Raw genomic sequence first — 14,243 nt, forward strand, 5'->3', positions numbered from 1 at the left:
TGTAAAATGGTTTGATAATAAGCCAAATACTTAACAGCAACAAATGAACTAACCCCCAAACCAAACGAGCATATCTATTTACTTAAGCCTACTTTGCATACCCAGTAGGAAGGGATAAACATTAGAGCAGCTTTTCCTAAAACACACTGACTGAAGAATATGGGAAAACCTTTCATTGGTAATTTTTGTAGAAAATGATGAATCACATTTTAAACAAAGGAAAAACAAGGCCCTACCAAATCCGATTTTAGGTGCATGGAAACAGCCAATTTCTAAGAAAGCTAACCAAACACCACCTGAATAAAGGGTCTGATTAACCAGCACTTCCTAGACAAGACGACCACAGATCATGTCCCGAGGGACAACGCAAGTAGTCCAAGCAGAAGTTCATCTGGCGTTTGGCACAGTCATTATTTTTTGTCTTTACCCCCTCTCCAAACCTAGCAGGCAGATGAGTCTTTCTCTTGGCAGACTGGAAAGTCCAGAGAGCAGGAGCTGCAGGCTGACTGGCTCAAGAGTCCTGCTGCTTCCATCTCCGCCTTGCCTGTCCTGTAGTGGCTCTAGAAGCATCACTGGTAAAGCTGCACTTACACTTCTGCCATGGGGCTGGGCCAATGGCAAAAAGAACAGACTCCAGGGGAAGTCTGTATAGGCAGGGATAGCAGGCCAGGATGGGAAGTGCTGTGGTGGGATACAAAGTGTCAGGTGTGTGTAACAGGAAACACGACGCTTCGGCTAGAAATCCAACAGCTGTGTGGTATTGAAAGGGATTTTAGGGAGGGGTAGGCTGGACAAGAGCAGCATAGTTGGAACTTAAGATGCAAGGAGTTGGGAACGAATGAGAAGGAAGGAATAAACTGCATGGATAGTTACAGTCCAAGTAAGCAGGAAAACTAGTGCCCCAAACCTGGGGGCAAATGAGAGACAGCACACAGAGACGGATCTTCTCACAAGCAGGAGTAACAGAGAAGAGAAGCACCTGATTTGAAGTATTACCAAAACCATGAATGCAAGTGAACAGAAAAGCACTCAGAGGTGGTGCTTTTCCACATCAGAACAGACTCACTGCAACAAGTCACCAGTCAGGAGTCAGGATGCAGACGGCTCTTGTAAAAGTACTACACAGCAAAAGGAATATTGGTCTTCCATGCAGGGACACACAAAACAGCTCTTTTCCATTTGCACATCTTCTGCAGTGGCCTGTAACAGCAGCTGTTCCAACCTGGCAAGGGTACAAGTTACCTTTTTTGCAACACCCACTGAACAGGTCACCCATTTCCGGGGAGTGTGCACAGCTCTCATGTAACAAAAGGAAGCTTGGAGTGATTCCACCTATCTAAAGCACAACCTTCCCCAGAGCACCCACTGGGGCAGGACTGTGTGCTGTTTGCACAATCCAGCCCGAGGTTTTCTCATCATTCCAAGTATATCTCAAGTTGTGTAATGAGTGTTGTATCACACTCCTGTTACAAATGACACAAGCAAAAAAATGTGAAAGGTAAACATGGCTGAATTGCTACTGGACCGTTTAACTCCAAGCATAAAAAATTACAAACCATGCTCAGCACAAAAATCAGAAGCGATGATTAAATTGGAAGCAGTGAACTTGGATGAAAAGTTACTGGCTCATTTCCAGTTAGCACACCATTGTTATCTTTTATTCACAGTGGTGAATTCTGCTCAGGTCCACAGTTGAACAATTAGATGTGGGACAAATAAGTTGTTTCTTGGTCCTGGCCTGCCATAGGAAAGAGGCAGTGAAGTTAAACCCTGAAGGAAAGGGCATTTCAACTCAACAGGAAGTGACAAGCTTTAGACAGGTACCTATCTGTCTTCATCTGGAAAATACGTAAGGAATTGGGTCTTGAGGATGAGGAAGAGGGGGAAAGGGAGCAGAAAAGAGGACAGACACCATCCTCTCGTAGTCCTCCAAAATGGTACAAGACAATGATATCCCTGAGCTGCAGTGGGACCCAGGATTTTACGAAGGTTATAGTAAGTTGGGTTGTTCGATTTTTTAAAATTAATTTGTATTTCTACTTGTAATACCTGTAAACAAATAACAGAGGTTGCCTAGAAGCAGAGTTCTGCTTCTTTCTTTGGGACCGATTAGTTGAACAAAGTATTTCACTTTATATTGCTTTAAGAGTACAGACACTGATCTTTCAGTCCCCTTCCTCTAGGCAATTACCATTCTCTCTCTCTTGACATGATAATTGTAAAAGAAAAAAAATGCCAGCCATTAGTAACATGGGTTACCAAAACCTCCAGTTAATTTGGCAAGGTTGGCCTTAATTCTAACAGCAGGGGAATGATACCATGGTTTTATGAATGCAGCCTCCAGCTGATTTAAAGTAACCTTCCTGTCAAAATTTAAATGACTCACAATTTTTGCATGGCACAGAGAATGTTTTAATTTACATAATTATACCTGTATAAACTATGCACTGACTGGTTCCCAATCTTGAGTTCACTCTGAAGTCTCCCTAAGGGAAAGGTGTCGCATGTGACGAGAAACAGTTTATGAGTCTGCAAATGTGAAGGGCAAGAACAAAGAGCCAAATCACTTGCCCTTCCTACAATGAGAAATCCTACCTACTGCAACACCCTCAGCAAGCACAAGCACGGGTTATTCAGTGAAACGTGAAACAGCCAGTGCCATGGACACAGACTGCAAAGTCCTCTTTTTAGGTTTGAAATGCTGCAATTGGAGTATTAACAACAGTTACCTGCAGCAACTATTACTATATCAGCAAGCTGCGTATGGATCTTGAGCTGCTCTTTTGGGGTGTATCTGTGAGTAATCGTCACTGTAGCATCACCTGAAACGGAAGAGAATATCAATTAATTGTCAGATGTACAGTGCTATAAAAAGTACAGCATTTACTTTCAGGTGCAAATTACTTACTTTGGTACATTAACAACAGTACATATGATCAGATTTGTCTTGGGATGTGATGTTTAAATCAGCATAGGCAGAACACTCACAACACTTGCTGCTCACACATATTAAAAAAACATTTGTTCTTACAAATTCTCCCAGGATGAATTCATTTATATACTGTGGACTGAATTAGCCCTTCCACGGCTTTGTTACATTCAGTGGAACTCCAGAAAGCAAACCCAGCATGGAATTCAGTGTCTGCTTTATCACGCCCAGTTTGTAGAGGGTGCCACAAGACTCAGCTGTTTGCCACAGACCAAAGCTTCAATACACGATCACCAGCAGAAGCACAAGAAACACACATCCTTCTGGGCAAACTCAAAACACCTGGGGCTGCTCCTGCGGACACCCACATTTCTTGGCAAGAGCTACGAATAAACCCTCCCAGTAAGAGATGAATAACCCTTGTGCTGTTTGATGGAGATACTGAGGAGAGACCATGACATGAACGGTCATGGGGAGAGGATCTGAAGTCTCCTACTGCATCCAACAGCAGGCCTGGTGCTCCCTGAAGGACTGCCCAAGCAAGCAGCAAAGATAACAGCTCTCAAAGAAGACCCTTCCCAACCGTCTCTGCAATTATTTGTACTGCACAGTGTTCAGGTGTTATATACCCCCATCTCTGCCTTCCACTCATCACAGACACCTAGGCCACGTTATTTGCCATTAAACTAAAACCTTTTGCCTTCTCAGACATCACCATCACATCTGCTTCCTTTGGAATGTGTCTGACTGATCTAATCTGTGCCTCTTATCTCACTAACTCTCTCAGTCATCTCATCTTCAATCTTCCTGTGCTCTGACTTCTCTGCTTTTTCCCCTCACCTTTTACCCCTCTTCCTCTACAGTGCACATGATCTCCCCAAAGACAAGCAGATCAAGACATTTGCAGATAACGAAAATAGAAAAAGTACAGGCTTGAAAAAAATAGGAGTTTTCTGACACCTGCTTTAAGTAAAAGAAGTATGTCTTGCCCAAAATCACAATCATTACTCAGCAGAAAGGTTGAGAAAAACCAGTGGATAAAATCCAAAGTTATAAAGTTATCTCCGAGTAATAAAACAGGTGCTAATTTGCCACTAAGATTTTAGTGAGGAATGTGTCTGTAGTCAGCTCCTGAAACCAAGTAATTGCTTTCACTATCAAAAAGGAAAGGAGAAAAAAAGGGGAAAAGAAAAAAAAAAAAAGCCCCTACCTTGAGAATAGCAGTCCAGAAGCTTACAGACACCTCAGAAAGGGGAGGTTTTCCATTTATTTGTGATCATGCCCAAACAGAAAATAAACAACTATTTTTACACTGCTACTTCTGCTGAAAGAAGAGGAATATATTTAACAATTAAGATTTCACATCGTACTCCCAAATCAATTCCCTAGCTTATAAAACAGAGATAGTCTCTTGACCTGCACAGAACATTATTTATTATGGAAGGGGTTCACACAGATTTTCCATCTGATCAGATATTGCCACCTGCAGGACACGAGTGTATCTACATTAAAAAATCACAAATTAAGACAGTCCCCAACTTTTAATTTCTGTTCATAATCTATTTTAAAAACCAACCAAAACCTTCAACAAAAAAGAAATAAAAAACAGTACCACAGACACACAGCCCTTGCATAATTTCTCAATATTTAATCAAGTATTTAACCAAATCAGCCCAATTGCTGAAAAAACTCTTTCTTAACTGATGACCTGAGAAAGTTCATTTTCAGCATTTCACTGTAGGTCTTCTCTGGTCCCTATCCACCTGAGTTAAAAAAAAAAAAAAAAGCTGAAACCATGGCCTGGCCTGCCTTCCTTTCCACATGCCATCCAGGCCGGTCTCTTGCTGCTCACAGCAGAAGCAGAAATTAAACCCAAGTGCAGAAGATGAACCAGATCTTCAAGGAGAGCCCCATCTGTGAGCCAGGGAGGAAAACTCCACCAGATCATCCCAAATACACTAGTATTTATCATCATGTACACAGCGCATGCATATACAGTTAATGCCAGCTCATTATCAGAGAAGTACCCATGTTCCTTTGTTTTCTCATTGCCAGTTGCTTTATACTGGGTACCAACACTTAGCAGACTGGAAAACTACAAAACTACCTAAGAAATAAATCCATTTCTTCAGATTAGGCAAAGATAACTTTGATGAGTTAACTCCTTCTGTATCTAGACTCCAGTGTCAGTAAGGGACTATCTGAACGTTCTTCTGTCCCTACATCAAATATGTGACATACTTAGAACCACTGGCAATGCCAGCAAACAGGGAAGTCATCTGCTATGGCAGGAACCAGAACACTGGCAGACCACGAAGCACCACAAAAAACTCATGGACTGGGCCCCCAAAACAAGCTGCACTACCAGACAGTCAAAGAAAATCCAGGACACAAGACAACAAAACTGAGCCGTGGATCCAATCAACTCAAAAGCTGGAAGCTGCAAACAGTATTTAGTTACTGCTAAAAACCGTCCAAGCAGCTGCTGTGGGTTTTGCAACAAGCTGCTGAAAGCATCACAGGTCACTAGGTCTCCTCATTTCCAGCTGGGAAATGTGTAAGTAGTTTGTAACATGACTTTGTGTTGTACCAAGCCTACTTCAAACATCAGCTGCACTGCCAGGAATAAATGTCACCCAATATTTGCAGCAAATAGCAAAAATGCTACTAATTTTCGTGGGAATGAGGATGAGACCAGAACTATGCACCAATGGTAATTACAATTCAAGCACTGAGAGAAGTTCCAAATAGCAACTTTCCCACAGAGGCTGAATGGAAAAACCAACTCTATGATTAGTATAAAGCTTTTAGTGTTTTATTATATTAATAACAGATTTCACTGGCTCCAATTAAATAGGCCTGGGATTAAATGTCCATGTTTACCTCATTTGTGCACACCATCATGGCAGTTTCTAACATCAAAATGAAGTTGCAAAAGGGCAGCATTCTATCTACATTATATTTGTTTTCATTTCTGCAGCGCAATTACATCAGCACATGTAGGCTTCTGTAATTAGAATTACTTAAAAATATTTCCACCACACCACCCCATTTCCAGGGGGATATAAACTGCGCTGCAGAAATATCCCCCAGGCTAACATGTAATCACAGAGCTCACACTGAAAAGTTCCTTGGGTGGTCATTTGGGTATTTTCATAAGCAACACCTCACTGCCATAGCAGAACACAAGGGTCACATCATACCTTTTTTTTTTTATTCATACATAAATGTATACGTGTGTATTTGTATATAGATGTGGATGTGTGTGCTCATGTGCGCACGACAAATTAAATCAATATGGAACAAGCATGAGGATAAGGCATATAGACAGCTACACTGTATAAACATCACGGGAGCCTCTGCAGCTCTTCAAGGCCTCGCTGTCAGTATTACCTTCAAAGATCAGTGCTGACTGTGTTGAAATAGTAGCTGTTTCAAATGGAGGAGGAAATGATGGCTTAATACCAGGAAGAGTCAAGTCCAGAAACTGCTCTCCTGAGAATAAGTCAGGAAATAGCAAATTTATTTTCTTGCTCTGGTGGCAAGTATTGACAAGAGTGGAAAGCTTTCTCTTTAATCTGAGTCCTCTAGTCAGCTTTATTTTCAGGACTTCACAAATGGAAACACTGGGACAACATTCCTGGACTTACCTCCAGGCCTTTCATGCTCTCCATCAGTATGTAAAAGCATTGAAATAGGCATTCCAACATTCTTAGATCTTCCAGCTACAAGAACATTTTTCCCAAATGTTTGTATTCCTTGTGGGGAAAAAAAAGAATAAAAAATTATATTCTACTATTTTGATGCATCTAAACCCTTCTTCTCAGTCCCCAAGACAGAATCATTTGTTGTTGTGGACTGCTGACATCAACATGACTTGAAAACCCACAAGGCTGAATTTGAGGGATGAACCCACAAAACAACTTTCAGCTTTCACCTTGGAGAAAGAAAATTGACAACTCATTTGGGTTATCTGAATCACCCTTAGCAAGGACTTAATTTCCCTGTTCCAGCCACAAAGGTAAGCACTTAGGTCTACCAATAAGAACATGTACATTCTAAATAAAAAATGACAACTATACAACCCATATGCATTTTTCCCCTTCTAATACTGAATTAAGTGCTCCCATTTTTTGTTCTTGTTTCCTCCCCCTTCTCCACAAGAACTTACGCATTCAAATCTTCTATTTGACAAATAATCATGTCAACAACAGCACAGAAAATTCCCTGCAAAACTATAAAATTCACAGTTACTCAAGTGTTCCACCAAGTACTATTGTCTACACTTAATTAATGGCACAAGATCCCCATCTATGTGGCAACTCCTTATAATTCATATTAATACTCTGTTTGTTCGTCAGTCAGCCCAATGCATTTTGATAACCTAGACCTTTTAGCTCACACCTGAGTTAATCCTTTGTTCGTCTCCCAGGATAAAAAGAGTTTCGGAACAGCTGGAGTCTCCTACCTGTCCGTTTTATGATTTCCCAGACAGCAGCAGCGGTGGCAGGGATTATGGAAGGCTGATCAAGACACAGACGTCCAATATTCATGATATGGAATCCATCCACATCCTTCTCAGGGGCGATGGCGTTACAGACTGTCCGTTCATCTATGTGATCTAGGAGACACACAGCTCTCAACTACAGCCGCTTCATGTGTCAGGTGCCATCAACACCACCAGAGTCATTACAAAGACAAACACATGGCCCGGATCTAGCCAGGGTAATTAATTACTGTTCTTGATTGAACAAACTACACTCCCCCTAAAGGGAGCAGTTACAATTTCACGTTTTCCAGCAGTTTACTGAAAATGAGGTTACGGCATTTGTCACAGTGTTAATACAACAGATTCTGTCAAAATATGAGAGCCCAGTACTCAGCTGAGAATGAGGACAGTAACTATAAGAAGAATGTTTAAGCAAGTCACTTCAGAGTCACTTCTGCATTCTGGAAGTCTTAAATATGAAGTGGCTCAAGAACCCCAACAAACCACAGGAGAACAGCTATATGTATTATTCTGATTTCTAAGCCCGCAAAGGATACATGACCTAAGTTTTAAACAAATACATGGAAATCTCAAGCTGAAATAACTTTGCAGGTCTAGCTTTCCTTTTCCAATAATACCATTGGTTTTAGTCAACTGTTAATCAGTAGGACCAAAACACATCCTACTTCATTAGAAAACTGAGAATACACAAAACTGTTTGATATCGGTGATCTCAAAACACTAAATATGCCTTAAATGGCATTGGCCTGCACGTAATTTAGTACTCATAGTGAATATTTTTCAAATGCACTAATGATATGGGATTAAGCTTACACTGCTTAAACATCAGCAGTGATTAAGAGAAAATGTGTATTTGCCAGACCTCTCTCTGCAGAGTTACAAATCCAGGCATAAACCCGGAACACATAACAACACTCCACAGGAACAGCTCCACATCCCATACTGACCCACGGCCTGCTGAGACACCCAAAATGGCTGGGACCAACCCACAGCCTGCCCCAAAATGGCAGTGACTGACCCATGGCCTGTGGTACCCCAGACCTGTTGAAAGGTTTTCTCCGGGAGAAAGTCAAGCTGACCCCCAGAGAGGGTGAACGGGGAGAAAGCCACTGACTGTCTGTGGGTTAATGACCAGTTTGTTATTGAACCTCCTGAGAATTTGGTTGTTTCTGCATGCACCAATAAGAGTGAATCAAACTTCCTTCCCCTAAACCTGACAAGTGGGCTGGGGCTTTACAATTTTCATCTCAGAGTGACTGCTTTTTGCATCTTTTGCATCATCCATTCTAGCCACAACCTGAACAGAATCCTGCAACTGTGTGGCAAGATATCCCAGTGTCCAAGTCAGAGAGCACTACAGGAGGTGTCAAAAAAACAAATAAAGGAAAATGAGTGTCAATAAGGAAATTCAGATGTTGGCAGTAAAAATATTTTAGAGACATAAACAGGATGCTTTAATTTAGTAAGTTTTTGTGCTATTGCATAAAAAGGAGCTGGATAATTAAAAGATATGCACATTATAGAACTTAAACCATGGTAATCTCCTGTTAAAAGATTTCTGATTAAAAATCCCCTAGAGTTAAACCAGGCTGCTATGATTTACAATTTAATTCTCCATTCTTTTACGGGAGGAAATTTCCTTCTGAATCCTAATGAGAAAAGACTGTGGAAATTAAGGTATTAAGTACATTGATGAAAGAGTCTCTTAGAACTGAAACTTGCCTCACAGAGACTGAAAGCAACCTTGTTTTTATGTCAACTTGGGGATTAAAAAAAAACCAAGAAAGAAATTTGGAGTAACCTATTAAATGGCTTTTGCAAAAGAGAACTTGTTACCCTTAGGCAAGTCAGTTGTTCTTCGAACACAAACTTGGCAGCCATACTTTCCCTTGTGCCTGGGATGAGCAGAACTGCTCTGAAAAATATCTCCTCCTCACTGTCTGTCTTTAGCTTCCCAGAAACACACAGATAATAGAATTAATTATGTAAAAGGAAAAAAAAATCATGCTTTACATGGATATTTTCCACACTCAAAAGTGATTTGCAGAATTTCAGAACAGAGTTTACAGTACTCGGAAGAAATGCAGCTGCACAGCTGGGGACAAGTGAGCTGTGGGCCTGAGAAGAGGATGTGGACACCTTCCTTCTCCTTCAGAGATGCTTTCAAAACACTGTCCTGGTCAAGCCACCCCCAGACCAACAAACCAATCAACCCAACTCAAACTGTGGAGACAGTCACTGTTAATGAGCAGAGTCTGTTTGCCTCAAGAAATGCATTTTCCTGGTTTGCTTCCACATGCCTTCTTTATTTTCAGAGGAACAAAACAATTCCTTAATTATCTTATTGTCAGTCTCATAAAACATCAACTGATACCCATACAAATTTCCTTGCTGTCATTCCAAGCCACTCTCCAGGCCAAGTTCCTCTCTGCAATCCCCCTCTCCCGTGTTAGCTAAACTTGCAGGACTACACTGGGCATCACTTGCCAAGCAGCTCCAGCTTGGACACACAGAAACTCCTATTTACACAACAAACAACATCTGCCTCTGGTGCTGGCACATGAAAAATAAAGGCTGGTTTTCAAAAGGGAAGACTGACGAAAATAAAAACATAGCACAAAAGGGATTTGAAAAAATACTGTATGGATTTTCATCTTCTGTCTCAAATAAATTAACATTTCATGGCCATCTCCCAGGCAATTCAAACTAAGATACAGGAAAGTCTCCAGAAAACCATCACAAGTAATGCACTCAAAAAGTGCACAGAAAAGAAGTTCCCCTCAGACAAAGATGACAATCCTCAAAGTTAAGTTGCCCTGGCTTACAAAAGTGCAACACAACAAAGCTATTTCTGATTCCATTTTTAACCCAGTGTTGATCAAAAGCCACACCTTGTGTGGTTTACTGCAAAAAACCCCAAACCCCACACAACAACCTCAATTCTGGAATAAGCAGCCTCCACTGATAAAGTTTTCATAACTTCTTGGCTTTGTCTCTTTCCATTACAAGGCAAACAAAAAAAAAATTTGGAAAATGAGCTAACTTAGCCTTTGGTCCTTTAGTTTATTAAGTTCCTTTGAGGAAAAAAAAAAAAAAAATCAGTTATCTGAGTTATATTTGACATCTGTTATGGAAAGAACCTCCTAAACATCTCCAGTTCATGACAAATTGCACATTTAACTTTACTATACAGACACTGCAATATTGACAAAGTTCTGCCATGGATTAAATTATTCTAAGGCTTTTCCTAAGGCAAGCAACAGCCAGGCCTGTCTGATAGGCTGGATGGAGGCTAATTAGTCTTCACGTAGTTATCGTGACAGATGTGTCACAGCTCTTGAGAGGAATCTCCAACCAATTATTTTAGGGCTTCAGCATTTCAGTGTAGAAGCATCAGACGTTTCAATTGACACAGCTAGAACTATCTTCAGGCTTTTTTGCCTTTCTCATGCTGACCAGGTTTAAATTCACTACATTTCAAGACTAAAGGAAGTTCTGAACTGTGCACTGATGAAAGCAGACAGCTCAAGAGCAGACTGTACTGACCTGATATCGTCCTCAAAAACAACAAACGCATTTCTGCAAGTGGTACCCAACCATTTCCCTGAGCACCCACACCAGTAAGACAAGTGACACATGAGACCTCCCGTTTCTGGGGAACGCAGCACTGGACTGCAAGTCCACTGTACAAGCCTGCTTCCTTTGCTTCAGGCTTCAGACAGGATGATTTCCATCCCTAGGCTGTCACTGCTCCATCTTTTGCAGTTCTCATTGCTGCAATGAAACTTTTGTTAACTACAGTACCTGCTGCTGCTAATCTCTGTTATTGGTAGAGCTGTTTGTTCAAAGGAAACAGACCACATTCCATCAGCTCCTGCCTTGATGGCCAAGATGTGGCTCCTTACTTGCGTTATACTTCCACCTTGTGACAAACTTATTTCAGTGCATGGCCCATTTCAGGCAGCTTTCATTTAGCACCAAGGGCAAACCCTCCTCATCACGAACACTGCTGTTCATTACAAACACAACCAAAACATTTTTTCCTCCATAACTCTCAGCACCTGCCCCAGTTTTGCTGTTTTATAGATACAAAAGAGTTTCAGTTTCATTTTTTTTCTTTGCAAGTTTTATCACTGCAAAAATACCACTTTGCCAGCTACTCCCCAGTGATACCTCAGTGAGATTTTACAACAAATTACGAGAAGGGAAATAAAAAACCCAAGAACTTAGTCAAGGCTTTTAGGACCTTCACACAAAACTCACCTGGAACATTAGGGCCAGAACAGAAAACATAAATAAAAGTTTAAGGCAAAACCTGGAATCACTATGAGAAAGTCTATAGCATCATCTCCTACATAGCATAATTTTGCATGATACAGGGGATGAAAGTATGTAACTCAAGGCAAACCAGTGCAACATGCTAAAAAAATAAAGGTAATTCAACTGGATAAATTATGTGAAATGCCCTGAAACACCATTCTGACGGATCATTAAAACAGGCAAGATTAACATACGAAATTATTCTCGGGGTTTCTTTTTATCTTTAAAATGAACTGCAGGTTCAACAAAACAATTGACATCTCAAGTAAACCTTCATTATGCATGTCCTCTTTCAAGAGTTTATGTCCCTAAGGTACACGTGCAGTCCAGAACTATTAAACTCTTTCCTCTTACACGGACTGTATATGAGGAGTGGGACAAAGCTGTCACCTACCTGGGAGAGGTAGCTGAACTAATAAACCACTAACTCTTGAATCCTTGTTGAGTTTTGCCGTCATATCCAAGAGCTCTTCCTGTGAAATGTCTTTAGGCCTCAGTATGATCTCACTAGAGATGCCTGATAAAAACAAGCAACAGAAGACATGTCAGAATAAGGAAATTGAGCGATGTGCAGCTTAGTCATTTAGTCCAAAAAATCTGTCTGATGCTTAACAAGCATTTCCTAGCAACATTTTAAGACACAAAATGAAACTTATGGCTCCCATTCAAATCACATTAAAACTACCTTCTTCATATATCCATGCAACTTCTTTTCTTTAGGTCCATCAGAAAATACATGGAAGAAATTAGTGCAAAATTTATTTAAGACACTAAGGGGATTCCTCCTGCTTTATTTTTTTCTTTTTAAACAAGAGCATCATGCACGTCCCAAAGGATCACTTATATGACATACCCACAGCTGCAGCTGCTTTTATCTTGTTCCTGACATAGATGTGACTGGCTGGATTGTCTCCTACTAATATGACAGTGAGGTGAGGCCTCTGGTTCCCAGCGGATATCCATGATTCTACATCCCTTCGAACTTCTTTCAAAACCTGGTGAGCAAGCTTTGTCCCTGAGATAACGGTTGCTTCGTCACTATAAAGACAAAAAGATACACATTATTTAGGTCTAAAATTTCGCCAAGAAGACACATTTAAGTGTGTGATCTACCATTTTAAACACTGCCAAATGTTTTGATTCATTTGCTAGCACTTAAAATGTTATTTGAAAAACATTAACACACTACAAATCTACATGGGAAGTGTTTCCCCACTCTCTTACTGAAGAGCAGGGACGTGCCATCAGTGCACATGGAAGAGGAGCTCACCAGCCACAACTCACCTTCCCAACACACATAGCCAGCCACGTAAGCTTACATGAACTCCTGCATTTTGGAATAAAACATGAGAACATTCTTATGCCCTTAGGTTTTACTGGCTTAAGGAACATCTACCTACTTCCCTCCCCAAACTTCCTTAAAAATGGATTTGACATGGGATTATTTACACTATTCTTTTGTCCAAGCCTCAGTGGTATGAATATTTCTCATATTTCATAGCTGCTGGGAAGGAAGATGGTAAATAGCATTTCTCACATCTGTAAAATACAAAAATAGTAAATACTGAAATATGTTGATGCTTCTTAGGTTTCGAATCTAAATTGTTTAAGTCCTTTGATGGAAAGATCATACAAGAACTGCATGAACAAATACAGCATCGCCTGTACAGAAAGCTTATGCTGCAGCAGGCTATTCAAGACACTGAAACTAAGATGTGAATTATTATTATTTTAAATTTTATATACATTAAAATCTTGACCAGGTGTTGGTCAATGACAGGTTTGATGACAGATTTGTGACAGATTTCATGATCAAGTTAAATGACAGACTTAATATGTGCTACTGCACCACCCTGTCCCACTGTTATCCCACCCACCCATGGATGCTCTTACTCGGAACCCAGAGTGGATTTACAACAAAAAAATTCACGTCCTGAATTCTTCTTGTTTATGAATTCAGTGACTTGCAGGACATGACAGAAACAAAGATCTGAGCTGCTACTTTAGATCCATTTGTGCACTAAAAGCCTGAGATCATATCGAGCATCACAACAGGACCTTACATGTCCCATATATACCACATGAACACCTCTGGAAATTTTTAGTGCAGGAACATGTATGTTTCGCAGAACTGGAAAGAACAGTTACTAGCAGCACAGAACAGAAGTAGGATATGCACTGATCAAGAAATACCGCTATTTCTCCCAAAACTGGCAGAATAAATTCTTGATACACAGAACAACCAAGGTGTCAGATGCTTATTTCATCCTGTTCAGCTCACTTATCTTTTCTTTCTTGAAATCACAAAGACAGTGCTGTCACCATAGGCACTGCTGATCCACTGAATCTCTTCAGTCAACTTTCAGCCAGGACTTAAGGCAATTATGTATAAATGAAAAGGCTGACAAGCAGGAGCTCAGAGACACCCTCCCATGCACACCCAGGCAAGAGCTCAGAGCTGCAGTGCTGCAAAACCAACACCAG

At 40.7% G+C, this 14,243-nt stretch overlaps 1 protein-coding gene across 5 annotated transcripts in view; it reads right to left on the reverse strand.

Moving 5' to 3' along the window:
- The window catches only part of LOC121664008 (probable bifunctional methylenetetrahydrofolate dehydrogenase/cyclohydrolase 2), a 48,512-nt gene that overhangs the window by 33,529 nt on the left and 740 nt on the right, over window positions 1-14,243 (reverse strand). For all 5 annotated transcript variants that reach the window (XM_042026968.1, XM_042026964.1, XM_042026967.1 and 2 more), the window contains exons 2-6: window positions 12,613-12,797; window positions 12,154-12,276; window positions 7,398-7,550; window positions 6,580-6,687; window positions 2,730-2,822 (exon numbers count right to left, since the gene is read on the reverse strand). In XM_042026968.1, the coding sequence (XP_041882902.1) occupies window positions 2,730-2,822; window positions 6,580-6,687; window positions 7,398-7,550; window positions 12,154-12,276; window positions 12,613-12,797 (662 nt within the window). The remainder of the gene's footprint in view (window positions 1-2,729; window positions 2,823-6,579; window positions 6,688-7,397; window positions 7,551-12,153; window positions 12,277-12,612; window positions 12,798-14,243) is intronic.

This window comes from Corvus kubaryi, unplaced genomic scaffold (genome assembly GCF_017639235.1).
Source record: "Corvus kubaryi isolate FWS band 111438036 unplaced genomic scaffold, C.kubaryi_AGA036_p1.0 37292, whole genome shotgun sequence".
Lineage (NCBI taxonomy): Eukaryota > Metazoa > Chordata > Aves > Passeriformes > Corvidae > Corvus > Corvus kubaryi.